General features: G+C 34.3%; 1 protein-coding gene across 9 annotated transcripts in view; it reads left to right on the plus strand.

Moving 5' to 3' along the window:
- The window catches only part of LOC111048289 (ubiquitin carboxyl-terminal hydrolase 7), a 42,886-nt gene that overhangs the window by 7,472 nt on the left and 7,496 nt on the right, over positions 1–27,918 (plus strand). For 5 of the 9 annotated variants that reach the window (XM_039433996.1, XM_039433995.1, XM_039434001.1 and 2 more), the window contains exons 3-18: positions 892–1,073; positions 2,258–2,354; positions 2,888–3,006; positions 4,624–4,767; positions 5,791–5,976; positions 6,543–6,623; positions 7,128–7,218; positions 7,935–8,127; positions 9,109–9,262; positions 10,476–10,670; positions 11,703–11,924; positions 19,839–20,133; positions 21,241–21,365; positions 22,202–22,317; positions 23,194–23,361; positions 27,710–27,863. In XM_039433996.1, coding sequence (XP_039289930.1) covers positions 892–1,073; positions 2,258–2,354; positions 2,888–3,006; positions 4,624–4,767; positions 5,791–5,976; positions 6,543–6,623; positions 7,128–7,218; positions 7,935–8,127; positions 9,109–9,262; positions 10,476–10,670; positions 11,703–11,924; positions 19,839–20,133; positions 21,241–21,365; positions 22,202–22,317; positions 23,194–23,361; positions 27,710–27,863 — 2,522 coding nt within the window. The remainder of the gene's footprint in view (positions 1–891; positions 1,074–2,257; positions 2,355–2,887; positions 3,007–4,623; positions 4,768–5,790; positions 5,977–6,542; positions 6,624–7,127; positions 7,219–7,934; positions 8,128–9,108; positions 9,263–10,475; positions 10,671–11,702; positions 11,925–19,838; positions 20,134–21,240; positions 21,366–22,201; positions 22,318–23,193; positions 23,362–27,709; positions 27,864–27,918) is intronic. The other 4 variants (XM_039433998.1, XM_039433999.1, XM_039434003.1 and 1 more) reach the window with 1 other exon arrangement.

Raw genomic sequence — 27,918 nt, forward strand, 5'->3', positions numbered from 1 at the left:
TCTGCTACTGCAAATATTTCCATCCGTTAATAGAAATGTGCCAGAACATATTGAAGAAGCGATTATGTAGAGGAGTAGATTAGGGTTGTAGATGAATAAATTGTCAATAAAGTGTGTCTCTCAAGACTATATATTTCCCTAAGACTACGGTTCTTTCTTGAATACCGCACATCTTGCTTATTTATTTAACAATGATAAAAACACATAAAATGATTGGGAATGAAAAACAGGCTTAGGTATAGCTCTTACTATTCCATTCCCGAATTCGATAGTAGCATCACCACGTTCTTATGTCTTTATAGATACTCTCTTCCCATTAAATTGTGTCTATGTTATATCGATGTAACATTATGCTTGTTTCGGTAGGATGACATGCCTATGTTTAATCTCATTTTTCGACTGAAGTCCAGTACATTCCCAGAGAGGCTGCTGATAGAAAAAACAATTTTCTTCAGCACCAACTATTTGAAGAGTCTGAGAATTGGTGGAATCTCTTCCACTACTATCAAACATTTTGGCAATAATGTAAAATGATATATTTTTCAGCTATTAAGTTGGTGAACCCCTTTTTTTATATATCCAATATCTTACAGTAGGCTACCAACTATTTAAGGAGTCTGTGATAATGGAAGTAATCTCCTCTATTACTACCAAACATTGTGACAATAATGTAGAATGGTACATTTTGTTTGTTGGTGAATCCTTTTATTGTGTATGTTTTTTAAGCAATAGATTGGAAGAATAAGACGTTGATGTTGTCAATACCACTATATTATATAGAAATATAGTGGTGTTGATAACATCAACGTCTTATCCTTTCAATTATGGAGAAATACCACATCTCGATTATGGAAATACCAATTTGATTACATGTTGATGTGTGTTGTGTAGACGAGGCTCGGTCGGAGGCGACGTTTCGGTACACAGTGAAGTGCCTGAGCAAGCTGAAGGACTCGCAGCTGTCCCCGCCCTGCTTCGTGCGCAACCTGCCCTGGAAGATCATGGTGATGCCGCGCACCGCCCAGCCGCAGGACCGGTCCAACGCTGCAAAGAGTCTCGGCTTCTTTCTTCAGGTAAAGCGGCTAACTAACCTAGAAACTACAAGCGTCGCGGCAACACGCAATGTGGAATGCCATGCGCATCTGAGTTCCACACATTTACAATTAAACTAAGCACAGTCTATGTGTAACGGTAATCTAGGATTACATCTAAGGGCCTAATCACACCTACATTTATAGTGGCTTAATTGTACCAAGAAATATTGCATCGAGATCCTCGTCTTATCAAATATTTGTCGATTTGAGGCTATGTTTGAGTTTGTTATTTGTAGTTTATTTAATAGTTTTCATTTATATTGAAAAGTTCTTTTTCATGAATTAGGGTTTTCAAAAGTTCATCAGCGTAACCCAACTATAGTTAACCGCACGAAAATGGTCCGATGGAAATTGGAACAGATGTGTGCAACGTTGCCAAATAAAAGTTGATCAACTTTGTCACAGCTTATAATATATCATATCTATAGAATTGACATCTATCGTCGCGGGGGGGGGGGTGATTAGTTACTGAGTCGTTCCAATTTCCATTGGCCTATTTTTTGCGGTTGACTATAGTCGTAAGAGGTTTTTTCTGACTAGAAATTTATGAAAGTCCTCATATTTAGTTAACATTCAGACACTAGTGAGTCGATCCAGTATTCATTTTTCCATCTTGTTCACTATAGATGTAAATGTAATTAGGACCCTAAGTTCGCATTTAGTACAATGTGCTACATTCCGAGTTTGAACTACAAGCTGATCTAATTCAGTTTGTTCTTGGATGGTGCATACAGCCCTGAAGCGGCTTTTAGACGCTAGATTTCCGCCACTGGCGACACCTACTCTTGTCATCATGTCACTTTTCAGCAATTTCCATTCAAGTTAGACAGATGTTTGCTAAAGATTTGTGTCTTTACTTTTATCGTCTATTTACTCTTGAGTTGAATATGTTGAGCATTTAGCTAATCTAGCTCAAGTAAAATAAATTGGCTTTCTCCGTTATAATAAGCTTTTCAAAGAAAAATCAAAATCAGATTTACTGTAAATACAAGATTACTACAGTAAGAACGCTAATCAAAAACGTAATAATTGTTTCCTTCAAAAGACTATTCGTATGTGTGGTAAGTTCCGCGATATCAAACTCTTAACTTGAAAAATTGAATGTTTTATTTTTATAAGAAATCTAATACTGCATATTTATTACATTATGATTTCCTTTGCAGTGTAACGGTGAATCCGAAAGTTCTACTTGGAGTTGTTTCGCAAATGCAGAGTTGAAAATATTGGCGCAAAAAGAAGGCTGTGATAATTTCTCTAGAAGTAAGTATAAGTACTAAACATTTTCAAACAAATCACATTCGTCATGCGACAATAATAACCTAATGAGTGATTTCTATATTGGTAACGGTTGATAGATGTTCTTCAAATTTTGTTAGTTGAGTACTGTAGTTCTCAATGTACCACTTGAGTTAGTAAAGTCAGTAATTTGAGTTAGTACTAGAACTGACTTAGTTTTAATGACTTAGACTACTGTCTTAAACTACTGATTCAGTTTTGATACTTAAGAGTTGTGAAAAGAAATATACAAAAATCTATTCACAATAGTTCAGAGCTATTTATTATTTTTCAATTCTTTGTTTCCAATTTGGAAACTCGAACTTATGTTTCATACTCAGGCTATAATTACTTTTGAAATTCATTTCAGACAAGTTCTAATAACAACATTTTCATTAATAATTGCAACTATCAGCTTCAAAATATTTTTAATGGCTTTTCTATAGATCTAAAAATTTGCCTTATTTCAACTAATTCCATAATGTTCAAAGTAAAAATAATAATATTTTTTTTTATAGAAATCCAGCATCTTTTCTACTACAAAGAGAATGACTGGGGATTCAGTCATTTCATGACATGGAGCGAAGTCATGGACCCTGATAAAGGGTACATTGAGGATGACGCCATAACCCTTGAGGTGAGTCATCATAATCATAATAATTCATTCGAAAGTTATTCAATTCTTTTGAGCCTGAAAAATAAATCTATTTACGGAGGAAAATGTATCACAGTACTACTGACATTAATTTTATATGATTTGATTTTGATATCAAATTATTATCAGGTACAATGGCGACCATGGCAACAATTGTATTGACGCGACGTTCAACGCCACTGATCGGTCAGTGAACATGGCGCTGAACGAAGCACTGTTCGGTGTAACTGATCCATTTCGATAATGTATCTATTGTATAAATGAATTGTATAAAATTAGGAAAAAAATTAACGTCATATCCGGTTTGTTCATTGATCGTTCATCGTACTTTTCTACCGATTGCTTACTGAACGTAAACAGACATGGCTGAATACGAGGCGGTTTACAATTATTATAATCGACTCCATTATACTGATTTGGGAGCAGAGAAATGCATGATTAAATAAATTCAATAACATTTGAAATATTATTAACATTATCATCCAAAGCATTTAAAACAACTCTAATCACTTGTTGGTTTTCCATTTCCATTTTAATTTATTATACAATGAAATAGGTTAGGTTCTAGTTTTGTTTACGAATATCAGTAGCAGATGAAACATGTCAGTCATGAGCAACCGTTCAGCGCCACTGATCTGTGATCAGGGGTTTTTTACTGATCGTAAAACACGATGGAATTGATCAGTGGCGTTGAACGCACCCATCATCAGTGCCTTTTTAAATTAAATTTATAAGTTTCAATAATCCAATTCATTTTGGTACAATATTTTTCTTGAAATAGCGGGAATAATGAATAATAACTGAACCACTGACAGTAAATTGATAAGTTGGTACGTTATTTAATTTGCAAACTCAAAGTAAGATAAGTGATGTTAAGATAAGATAAGATAAAAAAATATTGTATTTGTGTTCATTCTCTTTTCATTCTCTTCAGCTTTAGTTGTTATTATTTGAAGCTGCCTTCTTTTGATTGTTATCTCTATTATACGCTTCTTCTACTGACTACTGTAATGTATTCTATTTCTGATATTATCTTGTATTCATGGAAAACAAAAATAATTGAACCAAAGGTATTACAACATTTTTGTATCATTTCAATAATATTCTGTTCACAGCCATTTACATTTAATAATTATCCAAGGTCAGTTTACTTTTCTTTAGAATGTTGATAATCTAACAATATATATTACTCAACTAATTAATTTGAACTAATTTGCTGGTGGTCCGTCAACAATAGAGAATAGATCATGAAGGTCATTAAGATATCAAGATGGCGCTTGGGCAATATAGTTGCTTTTTAACCGACAAGTAATCTAATTATGTTGTTCCTCAAAGGAGATACATATAGTACTGCTGTGGTGTGCGAGATCATTTTTTTATATTGAACAGAAAACACATTGGCAATAATATTGTTTTTTTTGCTAGTTGGAAGCTGCTTATATCTTCGATTTGCGGGTTGACTTTGTAAATTTTTCACAAATTGTCAATTTCACTTTTAGTGATGGAAAAGTTCCACAATATCAATATGCATTTTTTACAAGTATTTATATTATATTTACATTGTATTTACGAGTATTGTTTTGTATTTTTGTTGTTTAGGTTCACGTGAACGCTGATGCGCCTCATGGGGTTTGTTGGGACTCGAAGAAGCACACCGGTTACGTGGGCCTCAAGAATCAGGGAGCCACCTGTTACATGAACTCGCTCCTACAGACACTCTATTTCACCAATCAACTCAGAAAGGTAAAATATCACCAACATGATTTATCAAAAACTAATAATAAACCAACATAATACAGGGTAAAGTCCCTCCGCAGTGAAATATTTGAAAATACACCTAATCATTCAAAAACAAATACAGTATTTATAACAACAGGGTTTTAATTTATCAAACTCATGTGTGCATCCAATACAGTAGATGTTGAAAATGCCTTCCTTGTAAAGGGGGAGTTAGTTTTCAAACGGGTTTCTAAACAGAGCACAATCTGTCACCATACAGCTACTGGGGAGAGACTTTGATCACCCGGTATAATCCCACTGTTATTTAATATCCATTGTGATATATTGTTGGAGTAGCTTTCAACCATACTGCAATCAAGTCTGTAATATTTAAGACGATACTCACTTTCCAATTTTTTGATCGATATTGCAGTTTGAATTTAAAAGTATCTCATCATAGCACTTATAAGCTACTCTATTTTGGCTTGAATTTTTGAGAATTATTGATATAGGCATGGCCCATTGGCTTAGACTTCTGCATTGGTTAAGGACTAACTTGAGGTTATTTTACACACAATTTCATCTGATAACAATGTTTATTGTATCTTGAATTGAATTCATAAATACTCAACTTTTCAGTTAGTGAAATTTTCCCAAAACTAAATAGACATTGAAAAACCTTGAGGATTTTGTAAAAGTTGCATTGTTCCCAAGTGATTTAATAGAGAATGTTATATACGGGATCAGTGAATCTGTCTCCATGAATAATAGAAATGCGAATTTATCTCCAATGCACTTCAAAACTACTGTTAGTTGTATTACAAATACAACGCATACATTTTTCTTTTTTGTCAGGGGGCAGTTTATTTTTGAACGTCATCACTGTTAAATTTGTTTAAATTTACGTGCCTTATTTTTAGTAACTCCAAGTGAGATGACTACTTTGGAGGGACAAAAGCTAGTGCTTTAGCATTCTGTTCAAACAGTAAAATATGACTGTCAGTTAATGGAGGAAGATGATTTGATTAATAATTTTGTTGATTGTAGGCAGTGTACAAAATGCCGACAGAAAGCGACGACTCGAGCAAGAGCGTAGCGCTCGCGCTGCAGCGGGTTTTTCACGAGTTACAGTTTAGTGACAAGCCGGTTGGCACTAAGAAGCTGACCAAGTCTTTCGGCTGGGAGACGCTCGACTCATTCATGCAGCACGATGTACAGGAATTCCTCAGAGTGGTCAGTAATAATATTCATCTCCATAAAAAGATAGGCCTATTTTTTTTCAATTTAATCAAGTTCTATTATAATTGGAATTCATCTTCAGAAAAATGTACTTTTTCAATTCAGTCAAGTTATCTTTGAAAACATTATCCATATTTATTTATGTAACAAACGACACTGATATAAAAACATTGGTAGATAACATGCTAAGGCAATCCTTGTTTTTTACAAGGTGATTAGGTGATTAATTTTTTTTCTTTCAAGTTTAGGGATTGACAAAGTTTAAAAGTAGGTTAGGCTTCTTAAATTGTCCAATTTTCGATGTAAACACATATAAACATAGAATTTTGAATTATAGTTGTAGTATTTCCCTTCAAAATGAAGAGACACAAAGTAAATGTTGTCAACCACTTTGCAATATTTTTCTTCCAACCATGGTCAAATGTTATAGGTGTACTTGTAACCTGTCCTTAATATAGTAAAAGATTATGCCTTTTCATACTGTGAGCTTTTAATTCTTTTTGTCAAGTTAGAAATTTGGATGTGGAAGAACAGTACTTGAATTATTCTTACTTTTTCAGTTATTGGATAAGTTGGAGAGCAAAATGAAGGGCACTTGTGTGGAAGGAACAGTGCCTAAACTTTTCGAAGGAAAAATGGTTGTAAGTATAAATAATATAGTTTTAAACTTGAATAATATAGGCCTAATGAAATATGAGATAACTAGTAATAGAATAGATAATGTAAATTGTGTCCATTGAACTATAATCCATGTAATTTTAAAAACACATTATTAAAGGTGATGGTTTCTTGATCCATCCGAGCTGCTTTGTATTAACACACTTTTTTATGTATTTGAACACGACATGCAGTCAATTTTTTAAGTAAATTTTTAAAAACTTTTACATACTGACTGAAGTACTTTCGATCGTCTAGTACTTCAGTCAGTAAGTAAAAGTTTTTAATTATTTACTTAATAGATTGACTGCATGTCGTGTTCAAATACATAAAAAAGTGTGTACACATTATTAGTCTTTTATTATGAAATTTATTGTGGTATAATTAATTCGTTAATTAATCAATTAATCAACTAATCAAACTACTTAATGAACTAATCAAACTACTTAATCAACTAGTTGATCGTTTTTTGTTTCTTTCTTTTTCAGTCTTTTATTGAGTGTAAAAATATAGACTACAAGTCAACCCGTGTTGAAACTTTCTACGATATCCAGTTGAATATCAAGGGAAAGAAAAACAGTAAGTTTTCATCAAGTTGTATTTGTTGAATTATTTTTTACATAACATCACTTATAATTTTTCACAATATACTAGAAAAATAAAGTATATTATCTTTTCAAAGTTTCACTACTATTTCTTAGTAGTTGCAGTAATTAGTATGTAATGTAGTTAAAAACGTTGCAGTACTTCAAGGTTAAACTGTATTAATAGGCATCTTAACTTGCTAGTTTATACTAATATTTCTCTATTCTTGTCCGAGAAAAGTTGCATTTTCTATGTTTGGTTCAAGAGTCATAGTTTTACAGTCAGGTACTCAATACTGTTGAAAATGAACCCTATATTAGTGCATTTGAAAACAGTTCGACACCATTCCCAAAGGTACCAATTACACGCTTTATTTCTCATTTTTTTACTGTTATTCCAAATAAAATCAAGTTTTCTTATGACATCACTTACATATCAAATTCCGTTATACAGTTGATATTACAGCTCATTGAATACAATACTGTTTGCTTAAGAAAATTATTATCTGAAAACAGGAGTAAAATACATTCAGAACTCAACAAAAATGCTCATATATAAACACAAATAAAAATACTCATCTAAATTGAGTTTAATTATCATAGATAAATCACTTCATTTTTGCAGTGTTCTGTTATTTTGTTGTTCTGCTATAAGTTATTTTGTTGGCTATCATTTCTCACTATTTGATTGTGTGTGTTTGTTGTGTGCAGTTACAGAGTCGTTTGGCGACTACATAAAGGCAGAGGTGTTGGACGGAGACAACAAGTACGACGCGGGCGAGCACGGCCTGCAGGACGCTGAGAAGGGAGTCATCTTCTCTCGCTTCCCCCCTGTCCTGCATCTGCATCTCATGCGCTTCCAGTATGACCCCATCACTGACTGCTCTGTCAAGTTCAACGACAGGTTAGTACCGTACTCCTATAAAGCAGTCTATTTACAGTCTTGGACTGGCCACTGACTGTAGAACATGCATGATACACAGTCGTCATACATTACTGTTGAGTTCTAAGCATACCCTCCAAATTCCTTTGTCAATTGATCTATTGTTGTAAAAGTTATTTGAAAAAAGATTTCACATTCTACAATGAAACTGCTGCTACGTTGGAAGGAAAATTCTACATCAAATTGAAGATAATTTAATGTTCTGTAAGCACATAATCAGCGTGGAATTTTTTAATCAATAATTTATTGATAAGGTATGAGGCCAATAAGAGTCAACAATTTAGATAAACTTGCTTTTTTCAAAACTGTCACACCTTGAGGCACGGATATCTCGAAAACTGTAAGAGATATAAAACAAGTTGTGCGATGAATGTTTTAGGAAATTTTGTAGGCTTCAATTTTGCACAGGATAGTCATGTCCGTAAGACGCAATAGTTTTCGAGATACATGCAAAAAAACGTACCTGTGTACCACCTCCACCTCCTTAGCACAGGGGGTATGGTTGGGGGCTTTTGATATGTTTACCTTCTCCTTACTACCCCAAACAGAACTGCGGGGTCAAAAAATGTCTTCCTAACTTTTCCCTCTATAACCCTTCATTGACTGGACCACTACTGGAGTATTGCCATTCTTTTTGTCTGTCTGTCAAACTTGATTTACTTGAGCAACTTCGCAAGGAATTAATTCTACAACTAAACTTTTTGATTTCTTATTTTATTAATGATGCTATACAGAAGTGTATAATTTATAGTGACTCAAAACAAGACCATTCATGTTGTTGAATGTAAAATTACATGACAGTACACTGCAAATCCTCCATTCGAAATACTATTATTTCTTGTTTCATGTGACTTCTGACAAATACCTTGTTATGATCCAGACAAGATACCTGTAATCTGTAATCAAGATGTTGTTAAATACGGGATAATATCTGTACTTCAGGTTCGAATTTGACGAGAAAGTTTGCCTGAATGGGTACCTGCAGAAGCCAGAGGCGACATCTGCCGACTACACACTGCACGCTGTCCTCGTGCACAGTGGAGATAACCACGGAGGACACTATGTTGTTTTCATCAATCCCAAGGGCGACGGACGGGTGAGTTGCATCTCAAACTGGCAGTATTGCTTCAATTGATGTAGATCTCATGCAGGCTATTATCTAGATATTCCAATCGAATCGGTCTATAATGATATTAATAACATAGAGAAAATATGGCATAAGAACATATATCATATTATAGTTAGTTTATGTTGCAAATTTCAAGTCGATTTCTTGTTAACTCATACAATATAATACAATATAATTCTCACCTATGAATGATTGGGAAAGGAACAACAGGCTTAAAGCCCAAAACTGTTCCTTTCCCAAATTTAGATAGAAATTGTCCAAAAATAGGTTATGTTTACACTTCATGGTTTTTGTCCGATTTTGATTCCAAAATATTTATAAACTGGGAATTTAGAATTTAGAAAAGTTGAACACCAAATTAAATAAGAATACTTCACTAAATCATCACTGATAACTGAGAAATACTGCATTAATAATTGAAAATTTTAAAACTTGAAAGACACAAACTTACTCCTAAAACAACAGCTGAATTTGTTTTACTAACTCAGCAGATTACTGTCAACTACTGTCTATTATTACTGTTTTGGCCGGGTGAGAGTGTAAGAACGAAGACTACCAGCGTCACATAGCTTCACGGACAAGAACCGCTAGGACTATCGGCTTGTGTTAATAGTGAAATTTGGAACATAAACCATGGGAAATCTTCTTATGCTATATTTTCCATACGTTAATAGCTACAGTAAAAGAAGCTTAGTTCTTATCGGAGAGTTCACAAATTGGCAGACCAGTTTGGAAATCATCCTCAACTTGTAGTGAACTTAACAAAATTAGACGAAACCTTGGCTGGCATTACAGCTCTTGCAAGTGATGTCATTTATTGTTTTATAGCACACTGGTAAAGACTACTTGAATTGTTTAATTAATTTAGAACTTACTAGTAATCTCTCTATAATTTTTTATATAAACACAACTAGTTTTGAGCACATGCCATATTTAACTGTCAAAAATGGCATGTGCTCAAAACTAGTTGTGTTTATATAAAACGTATAGAGAGGGTACTAGTAAGCTCTGTAGTACGAGAAATTACGTAATTATGATCAGTGGTAATTTATAGATGCAGAGGCTATGTTGTCATTGTGTGTTATGTTGAAATGAATTTTAATGACATTTCTTATTAATAGTAATACCTTTGTCTGATCTATTTGGTCTAAAATAGTATTTTTATATTTGTTTATGAAAGTGGTGTAAGTTCGACGACGACGTGGTGTCGCGGTGCACGCGTGAGGAGGCGATCGACCACAACTTTGGTGGCCACGACGAGGACCTCAACATGACGGTGCGCCACTGCACCAACGCATACATGCTCGTCTACATCCGCGACTCCGAGCTCAACAACATACTGCAAGTCGTCACCGAGGATGACATCCCACATGAGGTAACTAACTGCTCATCACACCAATGCAATCGATTATCACATCATATCTGACAATTTCACAATATGAAACAATTTTAAACACAGTCTTCAGAATTTCACAATATGAAACTAAACTAAAGAACATTGAATTAAAAACAATTAATTGAACATTTAAACACAATTTTCAGAATTTCACAATATGAAAACTAAACTACATAAATTGAATTGAGAATTCTTTTATAATAATGTTTTTATTCCACTTATCATTATTATTTGATTCAACTGCATTTGAGACTCAAATAAACTACTTTTTCATCAAAGGTTATTAATATCCATGAATCCTATTTTTGGCCATATGATATTATGAAGAACTGACATATTATGGTGAAAAATGGGCTTGCATTAAACTGGTGAAATTAATCTGAGCATAAATAAATGTACTCCTGATATTAATGCAATTTCGTTATGGAAAATGACACAATGCGTTAGAAAATCGAAAAAAAATGTACTGATATCCTTGAAAATGTGTCTTGTCCTACCAAGGCGAATTTGACCAAAAGCAGATGTTTTGACTTATGATAATGAGTGGAGAATAAGTTTGCCCAGATCAGAATCTTAATTCAAAGAATTTGTGAGAGTGACCTCTTATTTAAATTCAGATGTCGCAATGACTCTTGTAGAGGGAGAACGTCTTAAATAATATTTTTATGTAAAGTAATGTCTACATCTGCCTGTAAAAATATTAAAATTATTGATAGGTGTTTAAAATGTATAGTTATATTATATAAGTATTATTGTTTTGTTTTTAAATTCATTTGTCAGAGAGACCTTATGAAGAAAGGGTTCCAAGCTCTTCATGTCAACTGTAAATCTGTTTCTAAAAACATGGATCGTGATATAGACACTTGTTTCTTCTCCAATTAGAGTTGCCGGAGAGACACCTATTTAGGAAAATCATCTTGACCTCTCGTTTAGTGTGAATATGCATCCAGAAACATTATTATTGTTCGTATTTTTTTTTAAATCGACGCTTGTTTTTTACGTGAACTTCAGTTGTCGGAGAGACTCCAAGAGGAAAAGCGTCTGGAGGGCATCAGGCGAAAGGAGCGCAACGAGGCCCATCTCTACATGACGATCAACGTGATCCTGGAGGACAGCTTTGTCGGCCACCAGGGCAACGACCTCTACGACCCCGAGAAGGTGTCCTGTCGCGTCTTCAAGGTCAAGAAGACTATGACCGGGCAGGATCTGCTCAAACTGTTGTCTGAAACTTTGGTAAGTCCGCTCAAATCATCTAGAACACAATGGTTTTGTACAGCATGAACTATGTCAACGCTGTTATAAGTATTAACCAACTTTTATTTATTAATTCTCTATTCATTTAATTATTCAGAATTACACAACTTTCAGAAAAGTACCACAGCCTCAAGCCCACTGTTCAAATTTATATGACAGTCCAAATGTAGGTTATGTTCCACTTTCAAATTATTCACACATTATTACACACTCCAATCAAAGAAAACTCCAAAACAAACAGAAAACACAAACTTGTAAATTTAAAAATACTTCTAAAATTAATTAAATCAATTACAAACAATAAAAAAAGTCCAAACTTTGATGGAACTGAAAAATTTTGAGATCAAAAAGACAAACACACTATTTCTGTGTGATATTCTTTCTATTAAATATAAGTTTTCACACATCTTTCCTTTTTTCTGTTCCTTTTTTGCACTCTACCTGCGTATTGCATGAAAAAACATAGTTTTTAATGTATTTTTTCTTCCCTTTTCTGTCCAACACTCCACACCATTTGATAAAATGTTTTTGTGTTATTTTGTTTTGTAATTTTTTTTCGTGTTTTCTGTGATTTGTAAATAGATGAATGAAGTAAGTAAATTGAGCCTAAAATAGACAAAACTTAGTCACAATTACTTCCACTTTTTGTGTAGTTGAGAAGTTGATATTGTGGTAATTATTCATATTGAATGAAAAAGACTAAGAAATTGTCAAAAAACCACAGATTTATTGATACTTGGAAAGACCAGTTTCGGTTATTACACCATTGTCAACCTCTGATAAACTCTGATAGAGTTTGAAAATGGTGTAATAACCGAAACCGGTCTTTCTAAGTATCAATAAATCTGTGGTTTTTTGACAATTTCTTAGTCTTTTTCATTCAACAATTACTTCCTTTTTGAGAAATCGAAGAATTCTAGTGAGTGATGGCTAACTAATACAGAGTGCGGCATCATAATTTCCTTTTTTGAAATGCGTACTATTCAGTTAGTTGATGATGTAGTGGAGTGCTAGTAATGACTTTCGAGAGGGGTGATTTCAAAATTTTTTTCTTGCACAGTTCAGTCGCCATTATGCGTTAGTACAGCGAGGAGCGTGCGTTTGCTGTTGAGACCTAATTTTCAAGTGGCTGTGTTTACAGCACAGTGAGCCTTTCGGAATTTGTTCAGTTCAGCCCTGTTGGCCAGTGTTCCATAACTAAACTCAGTTGTTTTGTGGTTACTATGTCTAGAAAAACCAATAGTAAAAAAAACAAGATATAAAATTTCACGGCCCATTAGATCACGTGAGAACATTGAACCAGTGAGAGTTTCAGTTTTGCGATCTCCAAGGCGTTCAGCACGCAAATATGCGTCTGACCTTGGATCTTTCGATCAATCTATGAGGAGAATACTTCTCGAAGACCTTCATACAAAATGGATATAATTTATGCAAAATGGCTGTTTTGAAGAAACACTTCCCAGAATGCATTATCTCAGTCGGAGGCAATTTGCGATTTGCAATGGTCGGCTCGATCTCCTGATTTGCACCCGTGTGATTTTTCTGGTGAAAACTTGTCTGTATGTGAATTGTTTGAAGACTTTCAAGAACAACATAAAACCCTATAAGACCCATTTGAAGACCCTCAAGAACAACATAAAAGAATAACATACAGGATTTTTTAAAGAACTACATACATGAATAAACTACCAAAATTACTCCTGCAATGCTTGAAAGGGTTATATCAAAAACTAGAAATAGGCAATCAAGTGTAGCCTACCCAGAGTGGGGGACGTCATCTTCATCATGTACTCTTCAAAATTGCATGAAACAAAACTTGGAATACATTCTTTCATTCTAAGAATAAAATAAAACTTCTGACTCTTACAATGTGTTTGATTGAGTTATGAAAAAGGAAATTATGATAGCACACTGCATTAAATCTAATTTATATCTCAATGGTTGCGCCTGAACCAGATTAATTCTTTGCTCACAGTGCCCATGCACAAGCCTAAAGCCCATGTGAGCATCATCTTCGACCAAAAAAATATTAGTCAATTCCCAAATTTAATCGGTTTAAGACATTTTTTTCATATTTTTAATAAGATGATTATGGTTTTATATTTCATGTTTCTTTTTATGATTATGTTTTATTTGTTTATTTATTATGGTTGTGGGTAGCAGTAGCAGTTTGATGGTGATTCGATTAGTGGTTTTGATTTATGTTGGTACCACTCCTCTCCACTATCCTCTCCTACTTCCTTGTCACCATCTGCGCCTGAGCCGAGGAGAAGGAACGAGCAACGTAATAACGCAGTGAGTTTCTTGTAATCCAAGGTAAAACCACATTATTATAGTCTAGACCTCTTCATTTCAAAACCGCAAATTTGCGTTTCTTCCGCCGAAATAACCCCTTTGATTACCACATTATTCTTCTATATAATTTTTTCTTAATTGAACTCTGCAGCTTTCTTGTTGTCTTGGTGCCTTCTTAAATAGGAATTTTATTAGTTTTGCAGACAGATTGTATCCGGTTGCCATAATAGGTGGTAATGGGATTCGGTCGATCCGTAATCTCGAACGTATGTTCCGTTTTCAACCTATAAACGAAATATTTTCTCCGAAATAATTTCAGTTAGCCCGAGAATAACTTTTGATGTGGCATAAAAGAATGCATGTTAATGTTTCTATGAGAACTGTATTTTATACTGTAGAACAGAAGTGAAAATTATTATAATGAACAGTTGAAATGATAATTGGGAAGCGATTTTGTTTCGTGGCGACGCTGATGAGTTATCGATAAGATAAATAAAGCTTCATGCGTCTACTACTGCTGTTGTACGGGTGACCACTTTGAGAGCTAAATTACTCTTAATACCATTTATGAGTTTGAAAAAAATCGTTTCCTGGTGGTTTGGAACTCACCTAAAGCTGTAGATTCGCTCATCTCTCATCATCATCCGTCTCATTACCCACGCACAAGCCTAGAGCTCATGTGGCATCATCAGACGAAAAAATATCGAACAATAATGTTATTTATTAATTACGGTTCTAATGTAATTTTGAAGAGAATCGAAATAGCTTCTATCAAATCCACTGAAGAATTCTCCAACTATATAAATATAGAATTTCCCATTGCTATTGCATGTATTGCCAGTATTTTCAATGATTTGTACGGAATTTTTCAGTGGGCTTAGTATTACTAATTTGGATTCTCGTGTAATTGATTTATGTCATTCTGCTAGCATTGATACGATCTATGTTTCAAGTAGTCCAGTCAAAGAAAGGTTATAGAGGGAATGTTTGGAAGACAATTTTTGACCCCGCAGTTCTGTTAAGGGTAGTAAGGAGGTAAACATATCAAAAGTCCCCACCCTTACCCCATGATCTAAGGGGATGAGGGTGGTTTCAAAGTTGCATTTTTAAGCGTTTTGCTCCCAAGCTCATATCTTGAGAATCAACCGACATAACTAACCATTCAGAAATGAAGCTTGATAAATTCTCTACACTTTTTGTTCAGTGGAATTTTGTGATATTCCCAACAGTTCCCGAGATATTCGCTCTTGAAGGTGTGTAATTGTTAAAATAACAGGTTTTTATTCAATGTTTTGCTCTTTCAGGGCTTATAACTATGCATCGGAAAAACTAATGCTTATCGTAGGTTTGTTATTTATACATCAAATTGAAGAGAATTCAATGCTCTATAAGCTCATAATCAGCATGGATTTTTTCCCATTGATTTTTGAAAAGCTATAAAAAAAGTTATAAAAACTGAAAAAATTTGAGGCAAATGTGTTTTTTAAAAAATGTCACATTCTTCAAGAGCGGATATCTCGAAAACTAGAGAAAATATAGAAAATGTTGTGAGATGAATATTGTAGGAAATTATGTAAACTTCAATTTTGTATATAACAGTTAAGTCCGTAAGGTACATAGTTTTTGAGTTATATGCGAGAAACCAAAAATTGGCAGGCCTACCCCTTTATAACATGGGATAGGGGTGGGGACTTTTGATATGTTTACCTCCTTACTACCCTTAACAGAACTGCGGGGTGAAAAATTGTCTTCCAAACATTTCCCTCTATACCCTTTTTTGAGCATTCATTGCCTGGGCTGAAAGGAATGTTTATGATTGTGTGTGCATAAGGGCGAGACCATATTAAGCGGTTTTTCAAGCGTTTTCAGACCAGGTTTTTAGAGTCAGCAGGGCAGGAAACTCCGATTGGCTGATTGGGTTGACACATGAAGAAAACGTTTGAAAAACACCGAATATGGTATTGTCCTAATTTCCATCTTTTCGGTTACTGTTTTGATGGAATGTTCATTTTCGTGTCCAGAAACATCCGATCTACCAAATACTTGAGCGGCCCAACTATCAGAACAATAGTGGAAATTAACATAATAATAATAATGGGTTATGAAAAAATTCTATAACTAATTTATTGATTCAATGATACACAATTCTTTATTCTTTATTGATTCATATAATAAGTACATATTTTTCATAAATAATTGGGGTAGAACTAACAGGCACAGCCCAAAACTGTTCCACTCCCGATTTTGATTTATAATACAGGGTTATCATAAAATAATGGTGCGGTTTCAAACATTGTTTAAAGAAAAACAGAATTACTTACAATTAATGTTTTTTTTTAATCTTATTTGTCATCTCAAACAGTTTTTTTACATAATCAATAAATTTCAATGTGGGCGCCCTTAGTCGCTCGACAAATGTCCAAACGATATTCAACTTCTCTCCAAACATTCGCTAACATTTCTTCGGTTATGGTTGTCATTGCTTCATTAATCCTGTTTTTTAAGTGGTTCAAGTCGCGAATTTTTTGTGAATAAACAATGTTTTTGATGTAACCCCACAAGAAAAAATCACAAGGTGTCAGGTATGGACTCCTTGGAGGCCACAGCATAGGTCCTTGTCGGCCTATCCATCGATCTCCAAATTTTCCGTTCAAAGCGTCTGTGACCAATGCACTAAAGTGTGGGGGAGCACCATCTTATTGGAAATGAAGTTGATGAATGTTTTCGAGTTCATCTAGCTCAGGAAAGCAATAATTGATTAACATGTCGAGATACGCAACTCCATTTATTTTTTTTTTTCACCAAAGAAGAAAGGCCCTATTACGCGATTTTTCATCACACCACACCAAACATTAACTTTGAGCGAATCACGTTGTTTCTCAACAATTGCGTGTGGCTTTTCAGAGTCCCATATTCGTGAATTGTGTCTGTTAACACATCCACTCACATGGAAAGTAGATTCGTCTGTAAAAATTATATCATCTAAAAATGATTCGTTTTCACTTATTCTGTCCAACATTTCAACAGCGAAATTGTAACGGTTTACACAATCATTGGGTTTCAATTCCTGCAGTACCTGGATTTTATAAGCGTGTAATTTGAGTTTTTTATGTAAACCTTTGTGAACCGTTGTTTTTGGAATACCTAATTCAACGCTTCGACGAGGGATGGACTCCCCAGGACTTCTAATTGACGATTGTCTAATTTTGTTCAACCGTTTCGTCCGGTACACTTGGTCTGCCGGTTGATTTCTGTTTCTGAACTGATCCGGTTTCTTCAAATTGATTAAACCAGCGTGCTATGTTATTTTTGTGCGATGGATCTCTTCCAAATTCACGTCGGAACGCACGTTGAACTAAAATTACGGATTTTAATTCAGCCATCAATAAAACACACTTTGTTTTATCTTTAACCGAGAACATAGTAACTCATTAACTCACCGCAACAACAGTACAAGAACTGATGTTGAGGTTAGAACAGCTTATAAACATACTTTTGTTAGAGGCTTTCAGAGATACCAATATAACATTTTAAAATTTCCCTACAATCTTCCTACGAATTACTGAAACCGCACCATTCTTTTATGATAACCCGGTATATTAGTCCAGAAAGTAGGTCATAATTTTAAAATAAATTAGGTTATAAATATTAGGTTAAAATTTTTTGATCAAGGTTGAGTAGGAATTGAGTAGGTTGATCTTAAATGTCCGCTGTTTTCATTGAAGTTATTCAGGGTGATTCAAAGAAACGGGAAATTTTGAAAGTCGTGTTGGTAGCCTTGGGTGATTGCTACCACTGAATAACGTATGCCAGCCTATCAACAAAACCTTGCCATTTAGTTATCATGGATGCACTATGTCACACACTGCACGAATATCGATGGCTGCTGTACACCAATTGTTTGGGGAACGTGTAATTTCGAAAAATGGTAACATTCCATGGCCTCCCAGATCCCTTGATTTGTCAGCTTTTGATTTATTTTTGTGGGGTCACCTTAAAAGCAAAGTGTTTCTTAGTCGACCTGCAACAATGGAAGAATTGAAAGCCAAGATTTGAGAAGCAATTTCGGAAATTCCAGTTGTTATGTTACGTCAAACCATGAAAAATGTGATAAAGAGACTACAGGAATGTTTGCGTAGAAAAGGAACACACATGCAAGATGTCATCTTCAAAAAATAAATGTTACGTTATTTATTCTAAAATGGCATTATTTTTACTATTAAATGATATGAAAAACTTTATTCAACGATTTCTTTTCTTGAAATTTTTTAACTTTCAAAATTTCCCGTTTCTTTGAAACATTCTGTATGTGAGTAACATGAAATATATTAGGGGTCATCTAAACGAGTGAAATACCGTTTTTTCGCTCTTCAAATTGATCTCTTATTGGGTACTCTATTTTGCTTGTATAGTAGAGTAGAAGTTTTTATGTATCCCATATTTTCGATCTAGGTTTAGTAGGGGTATCCACAATGTTGTTTTAGCCAGCTAAAGTGCTATTTGCTAACTCTGGATTGTGAACGCCCCATCTAAAACCAACTGCTATGAACTAACTGCAATAGCGGCCAAGCGGATAATTCGTGTAACTCAAAGTTTATAACATCACTTTTGCTACCACTATGACCAAAATAAATATGGCCGCCGTTTTAACAGAGTTAGCTAGAGTTAGCGGACTCAAACCTGCACTATCTGCTATCTCGTCTGCAATTTTTTTCTAATGTACCACTATAGCATTGAGTTAACACAGACTTAGCAAATAGCAGGAGCTAGCAAATAGCTCGACTTAGCCAGCTAACTCCAACATTGTGAATATCCTTAATATTTTTTGCCATAGTCATTCAATTTCAGCTGTTTTCCATACATGAAATCAATCCGGTAAACAGCTGTTTGCAGAACAAATAAACATATGATTCTCATTACAGCATACTCTACTGTAATGAAACCATATGTTTTCTTTACAGTCGAGTATGTTTCTTAGTTCTGAAATAGGAACATCAAAACTGCTACAAAAACACCACCTTGAGCGCTCCAGGTGGAAGTTTTGTCAACTTCCACAAAATTTCGTGATTCGGAATTTGTAAACTAGGTTATGTTTATAGAATGCATGTAGTAACATCAGCGCAAACAGGTAATGTTTCCTATTTCTCAATTATTCTTCTTTAGATTATTATGACAAAAATAGTGTACGTTACTTGGACGTGATTGTCTTTTGCAGTGCTCGAATGAAATTCTAGTCTCGGCTAACGCCTCGACTAAGAAACATCATTCCTGCCTGCAAAAGGCCCCTTACCATCCTTGTTACGTAATATACTATTACGCAAGAGTACATGATATTTTCGACCAAGGTCTTGAAGAAATGTTTGTTCGGTCATTTCTTCCGAAAATCGTGACATTTAGAAAAAATATACTATAGAAGAAATAAACTTCATTTATTTTTAGTTGAATTGTATTGAAATGCTAAACTTTATTTTGTAAATGTATATATGTATGTATGTATGTATGTATGAGAAATAATGTATTGAACAATTTAATCATTGTGTGCAAAAATACCTAGTTTTGTTGATGGAGGTTTTAACGGAATGTTTGTGATGTGTGTAGAAATACCCGATCTATCAGATGCGACCGTGGCCGATCAGCAACCGATCGAACCAGACGTACCGGCCGACCGTGCTCGACTACGACAACGACCTGCACAAGACAGTGTCGGACATATCGGAGTCGCAGAGTGTGTGGCACGTGTTCGTCGAGACGATCGAGCCCGACTCGGAGGTGACCAAGCTGGGCTCGTTCGACAAGGAGACGGACGTCCTGCTCTTCTTCAAGTTGTACGACCCCAAGGCCAAGCGCATCTACTACTGCGGCCACCAGTATGTGCCTGTCGCCACCAAAGTTCGTAAGTACCAACTTGCCAACAATCTGTGTAGTACCAACTTGCAAACAATCAGTGTCTGCATTTGGAAACGGCTATCATTAGTTGAAACATGTTCAATTATCATCAATAAATTGTGAGTCAGTGTCTGCATTTGAAAACGGCTATCATGAGTGTACATTACGCGTCCCGTAGTTTTGCCTCCGAGACATTGAAACGGCATATTGACAAGGTATGTTTCGCGGGTAACATTCACGGCTTTGCAAAAAACATCAGGCTTCAGAGACCTCAGATCCCTAAATGATTCTCCGAAGCTCCCTACAAACAGAGATTTTTCATGAATGAGAGAGTTGCAAAGTATCACCAACAATGGAAATAGCATGTTGAGCAAATTTCAGCTGTGCTAAAAGCTCATTGTTTAGCTTTTCGGATGCAACACGTTTTGCCTTTGAAAAGATACAAAAGATACCTGCCGTCAATTCAATTCATTTCAAGTTTTCAATTAATTATTTTGTGGGTTTGTAATTCGAACTACTACTACTCGCATTTTGTACTATTTGAACTAAGTACTACTTTGATTTGTAATCTAAACTAAATTCTATATTTCTGGTTGAGAACTTTTGAAATAAGTTGGATAGGAATAGCGCTATTTCGGACTGTGATATTTTAAATATCAAGATTCTAAATATTAATTTGGTATTCTTTTTGATATCTACAAACGAAGATATCAAAATTCATTTTCTGGTAAGTTTCTCTTCAGATCATAATTTTGATTTGTAAATTATTTCATGATCTTTTAGGAGTAAGTTTGTTTTTTTGGTTCGTGTTTAAAAATTTCTCTAATAAGTGAATATTCTCTATTTTAAAAATAACTGAGTGTTTATTATTATTATTTTGGTATTTGGAACATCTAAATTCAAAAGAATGGTTTGTATAAATATTTTTGGACAGAAAATTTTGTGGAAATCTAGAAGACATACATTTGGACTTGTAATGTTACTTAAATTTTGGCGAGAAATAGTACAAGGTATTCTTAGTTTTTCTCTCCCGATCTGTGCTCCATTGTAAAAAGAATAAAATAAATAATAATCTTCTTGGTTTTTTCTTATTCTGTTTGTTTTCCTTTTTCAGAGGAACTTTGTCACATATTGAATGAAAGAGCAGGATTCCCCCCGGACACAGAATTAGCGCTTTATGAGGAAATTAGGCCAAACCAAGTTGAGAGAATAGAGAGGTTCAATGAACCTTTGGAGAAGGTGAGATTTAAACTCTTACAGCTAGATTAAATCTATATTAATATTGACTTTATGCCAAATCTTAGATTATCCAGTATTAGTACTGCAACAAATTTGTATCCATTTGTAATTAATAGAATGAAAGGCCATCAATTTCATAAAATTTTAGTCAATGCTAATTGATGAGTTGAGAACGATTTTTTCAAATTTCTTCCAAATTAATATTTAAAAAATTATTACTGTCTGAACTGTGAAGCCTCTTGTCTTGAACTGTTTAAATTTTTCGCTATACTGCACAGAAAACGTACAATGCCCAGACAGTTTATAGTTTAGAAAGATACCGTTTTAGGAAAAGTTTAAATGAAAATAACTGATCTCAATTTGAGCCCGGAAAAGTAAAGGTCAGCTGCGATACCCGTCCCGAAAGTGGCAAATTTCCGATCACTTCCAGTTTTCTTGTATTTTAAATATTTGAGTATCAATTGTGTATGACGACAGGGACCTTGGTCCTTCAGTTTTCTCGTCGTGCGCAACCTAGGCTACAGATGGCATTGACAATAAAAAATAAATCTGATCATTTGTTTCTATTCACAACTTTCTGATCTTTTGAATATAGGCTATGTTGAAAAACGTGATGTTACGTATTTAGTCAATATTGTTGTTATTTACTCACATAATTATTATTTGCTGATTGTGTAGCGAAACATATCGCATTCCTTTGGCCATGAATGTCGTCTATTGCAGGGCTTGAATGAAATACATGCTCGGAACATCATGCTCGCCCTGCAAACGACCACTTCCTGGCCACGTGACTCAAACTGCTATTAAAACTGAATTGTTGATGATCCCCCTTATAGGTGGCATTGGTTGATTTCCAGGTTCTTGAAGAATTGATGGATGGCGATATAATCGTTTTTCAAAAGGATGAAAGTGAAGACATTTATGAACTTCCCACCTGTAAAGATTATTTCAAGTAAATATGTTTTTATGTTCTTTTTTACCATAATTTTAAGAAAAATAGTACACATAATATACTTCAAATTGCTTCTACATTGTAGATTATTGTTTAAAATGTAAATACCAAATTAATCAATTTACCGTAACTTATAACTAATAAGATTAATTACTATTTACATTATCTTAACTTCATCTTATAACATATGCCTATTTTAGTTCAATGCATTTTGCGGTCATAGTAAGTGAATGCTATAAGTGAACCCTCATGAAATACACAGGTATTTTATAGTTGTGGTGATAGTAGGCCTATTAATATGTGTCAATATTTATTTGACTGACACCACTGGTACCCATGCACAGTATTCTCTACTCATGATTATAAACTAGTATAATAATAATTCTCAAAGTTCAATAATTAATGTATTTATCCTTGCTTATATCTAGCTTAATGATGATTATTTTGTTTTGGAGTATTTTCACTGGACATCATTTCTCTTAGTTCTTAATTTGAAAGTTGTCCAATAATCGAATATCTTCTCCGATTGATCGAAAATGTTGCATAATTAAGTAGACTCTGTAAGCACGTTCTGCCCTGTTTATGGAAAGTTTTGTTGTGTTTCGTTGAGAAGGATTACAAATTAAAATAAAACTTCAACTATAGGCTAATAATATTATAATTATATTATAATCTAATATTGTGCAATAATGTGTTTCACGGTGTTTATGTCGAATTAGTTGCTAATTTTTGTTCTTTGTCGTTTAAAAAACTGAAAAACTACAAGATAACTAAACTCTAACAACATTAAACTTCTTTAGTAGAGCAGGCTCTCCAAGTAATAAAATATTTTGCTCAGTTAATGTGTTATTTGATGTTAATTCTTGTTGTTACCAGGGAGCTGTTCCACAGAGTGGAGGTGACATTCTGTGACAAGACAATTCCGAACGACATCGGCTTCACAATGGAACTCAACTCGAAGATCAACTACGAACAGATGGCGCAGGCGGTCGCCAGCCGCGTCGGCACCGACCCACATCGGTTGCAGTTCTTCAAAACACAAAAGTAAACATTTATAACGTTCATTTGTTGCTCCTTAATCTATCCACAATTTTACGAAATGAAAACATGAAATATTCGTTTTTCTTAGATGTTATTAGGTCTGTTTGCACAGTAGAAGTTTAAACTGAATTGAATAAACTGCGGGTCTCATCTCAAAATTAATCAGAAATGGCAAAAAAAACATTGATTTGATCCAGTTCAAGGTACGTTTTCGTCTGTTTGTGCGTAAACTTCCGCAGTTTAGCATTGTTGTCTGAAGACATTCATATTGTCCAAATTTCAAGTGTGCTAACACAGCTGATCCAATAACTCTTCGTTATTTGTGTTTATTATCTAAGAATCAAAACATTTCGAATAATATCATCATATTGCTATTCAAAAGTATAAACTTAGACGGGTAAAACCTATCTCAATGGGGGCATGGGACGGTCAAGCGAGAACAATACAACTGCGAGACCCTTTGGCAGGTAGATTTAGCACATTTTCGACCCTTGTGAAATGATGCATATGCCCCCATCCTGTTATGTTCAGTAACTTTATTCGACACTTAGCATTTAGAATTTAGATTTTGAATTTCATCATCATGCAACACAATTTTGAGCCAAATCTAATATTATCAAAGAACAATTTTAGTATATCTTTACTATTCTATTACCTATTAACAGAATATCTATACTGTGTAGAGTAGTATAGGTAGAATCGTAGAGGGTTTATAGTATGGTATATAAAAATAGTCATCGAACAAGGCTCTTTGTGCCGCTGATTCCATGGATTGATTGGGCAGTTTTATTATAATATATGTCAAACAATTCATGTTTTTTGTGGCCCAGAGTAATAGCCTAATAGGACTTGAGCAACACTGCATAGTGGCCCAGCACAAGTGCGTTTACAATTTATTATATGTGAGTGATAAGGGTATATCAATGTGTAATGCTAGTTTTTACGTTTATAAAAATTATGATGGTCAACCATAAACTTGAAGAGAATACACCATTAATGATGAACTTACAAGTTGACACATTTGAATATATAAAACTAATTTCTTAGTGCTACTTGTTATTTTTCATACGATACATATGTTGAGTTGTAAGTTGCGAACCAGAGAGTTGGGTTTTGGAGTAAATTTTAAAAATATATTACATGTTGCTAAACTTATCTGAATGGGGGGGCATAAAGAGATCTATTGTTGAATATTGACTGAACATTGACATGGGTTGACAGTTATTGTTTCCCATTCCACCGGCGTTGAAGGAGGAGTATTGTTCTCTCTTGACCGTTCCATGCCCCCATCCATATAGCTTTTACCCACCTGAATTCCCCCATTGAAACATAATTGAACATAATCTTTTAGGTTATTTAGACAGGTTGAAATCTAACCAATCTGAGATATTCACCATCTCGTGGTCGACGACGGCATTTACGCAATCGAAAACCCAGCTTTAAGCTGAGATTCCGTTTGGGCTGGCACTGTGCAAACCATCGAGATTGAGTAGATTTCTGGAGACACTATTAATTGCGAAGGCAGTGTTTTGACTAATTTGGCTAGTTTGAATTTTAAGCGGCAAAGCAGCCAAGTTGGCACTATGTGTAGTACCAGCCTGTTTTTTCAACTGTTCGTTACCTGCTTGTCATGAGGGGTATTCACAATGTTGGTTTAGCCAGCTAAAGTGCTATTCGATAACTCTGGATTGTTGATGTCCCATCTAAAACCAACTACTATAAGCCAAGGTCTATAAAATACAGATCATGACACAGTCCCGTGATGCATTGCAAAATCGCCATTTTATGTGGTTCTAGTTCACCAATTTTCAAATTTATCAGCTGTTATCATTAGGCTATAGATTGAACAACATGATGTGTTATTTTGTTATATTGTTCAAGGAATATTGCTTGAATTTGAATTGTAAAATAAATTCTTCCGACAGAATAATAATATTTAGATTCCAACTAGGAACTGAATTGTTGATTTTTAGATTTAATTGATTGGGAACTTCAAACTGTTGAGGTTACTGTAGCTTTTTGTCAATGCCTTGTGAATCACAAGTTACAAGAATAAGAACAATTTTTAATAATAAAAAAATGAATTATTGAACCACTTATTATTGAAATTTTATTATAAAAAAATCGAAAACCTGAATTTACATATCATCTAAACCAGAATATTGTTTTTAAAAAGCATAATGCATGATTTTGTTATGGGTAGATTGGAATTTCAAATGTACCGCCATAAAGACCCCACATAATGGCCGATCCATAAGGAACACGAGTGTCATGACCTGTATTATTTATAGACCTTGAAGCGGACAATGTTTCGTAACTCAAAGTTTATAGCAGCTTCTCTTTGTCTCAGAAACAGAGTAAAGGCCAGCAACAGTCACAGTTATAACATAATTATTCAAAAGTATTCTTTGAGTATCTATAGTGAGGTCCACGTTATAATGGTAGTGTACGATTTGCAATGGTGTTGCTATCCTTGTCTATCGTTCAACAAATGTGAAAGAGTTAGGGGTTAGTTTTTATTTAGGTTATATTTAATAATGTTTTATCAAAATAGGTTAGGTTTTTGCTTTGAAATAGCAATATGCTAGAAGGGGCTAGGGTATAGGTAGAGTTATGTTTTTTGATGTTTCAAAGGTAAAAGGATAGGTTAGGGGGTTAGGATTTTGCTTTGAACCACATGTTTGTGAACATGTTCATGAAATGAACCACATGTTTGTGAACATGTTCATGAAATGAACCACATGTTTATGTTTTGTTCTAGAGATGATGAATAAATCTGAAGTATTTAATGTGAAAGGGTTAGAGGTTAGGTTTTATTTAGGTTATATCCAATAATGTGTTATTAGGATAGGTTAGGTTTTTGCTTTGAAATTGCAATATGCTAGAAGGGGCTAGGGTGCAGTTGGAGTTATGTTTTTTGATGTTTCAAATGTGAAAGGATAGGTTAGGGGGTTAGGATTCTGCTTTGAAATCTAAATTATTAAATGTGAAGGGGTTAGGGGTTAGTGGTTAGGTTTTTTGGATTATATTTAATAATGTTCCATGAGGTAAGGTTAGGTTTTTGCTTTAAAATTGCAATTTGCTAGAAAGAGCTAGGGTCCAGGTAGAATTATGCTTTTTGATATTTCAAAGGTGGAAAGATAGGTTAGGATTTTGCTTTGAAATTGCAATATGCTGGAGGGGATTAGAGGTTTTTCAAATAGTTATGTTTATTGATGTTTTAAATGTAAAAGGGGATGTTGAGGTTTCGGTTTTTGTTTTGAAATGATAATATGCTGACTTGGTTATAGTGTTTTTTAACATCAGTTAAATAACAACTGTTATATTTTACTAATTATTATATTTTTCAAAAGTACTCTCTTTCTTTTATTGAATAAAATGATAATATATTGAATTTAATGATAAATCATGATTGGATAATAATATCTTCATCAAATAGAATGACGATTGGCTCCAGTTACAGTGCTCGGTAACCATCATCACAAAGAACGTTACATTCAAAGATCTGACCGAATGGAACGGGAAAAACCCGTTGCAAACGCATGCGCGATACGGTGCTGTCTGAGACAAAGAGTGGTTTGTAAATTTATAACCTCACTTTTGCTACCAAATATGACCAAAACTAATATGGCCGCCGTTTTAACAGAGTTAGCTAGAGTTAGCGGACTCAAACCTGCGCTATCTGCTATCTCGTCTGCTAATTTTTTTCCAACGTACTACTATATCATTGAGTTAACACAGACTTAGCAAATAGCAGGACTTAGCCAGGTAACTCCAACATTGTGAATACCCCTAAGGTTATGTACCCCTAAGGTAAATCCTTAAGATCGATTTATAAGATGGATTTTACCCCTAAGGTAAATCCTTTTTGGATATCAATGGTGCAAACCCTTGATGAAGCAAGTGGGCAAAATATTCGCGTGGCGAAATTGCCTCAAAACACTCGGTTGCTCTCTGTTTACGAGAAGCAACTATCATAAGTCAGCAAGCTTGACTTCCTTAGAAGTTGGTCGATTTTGGTTTTGCTTCGTCTTGTCTATTCAATGTACCGATACTCAGTTGATCCTAAACACAACGATCATTCAAGATGATCTGAAATGATCATTGCCATAGGAGCTGTTGAAAAGTTAAGAGAGAGTAAATAAATAGAATAAAATATCTATTTTATTCATGGTATATTCCACAATAATTGTTATATTGTATTCCATGTATCATAATCGATCAACGGAATCTTACTGCGTAGTCATGTGTTTTATTTCATTGTCACTGAAAGTATGTGTATTGAGCTCTTGTTGTGAAGATGAAATTAATGATTGATTATTTATTTTATGGTTAATAATTTTATTTACAGCTACAAGGATTGCCCAGGTAATGCTTTGAAATGTAATTACGAAGGAACGCTAAAGGAATTGCTGTTGTATTCAAAGTCGAAAGGTGTGAAAAAAGTATACTACCAGCAGTTATCGATATCAATTAGTGAACTAGAGAATAAAAGGTTATTCAAGGTAAGATAACAAACATCTTAATTCTATTTTCTTAGTTGAATATCAAAAATCTACC

This window comes from Nilaparvata lugens, chromosome 8, assembly GCF_014356525.2.
Source record: "Nilaparvata lugens isolate BPH chromosome 8, ASM1435652v1, whole genome shotgun sequence".
NCBI lineage: Eukaryota > Metazoa > Arthropoda > Insecta > Hemiptera > Delphacidae > Nilaparvata > Nilaparvata lugens.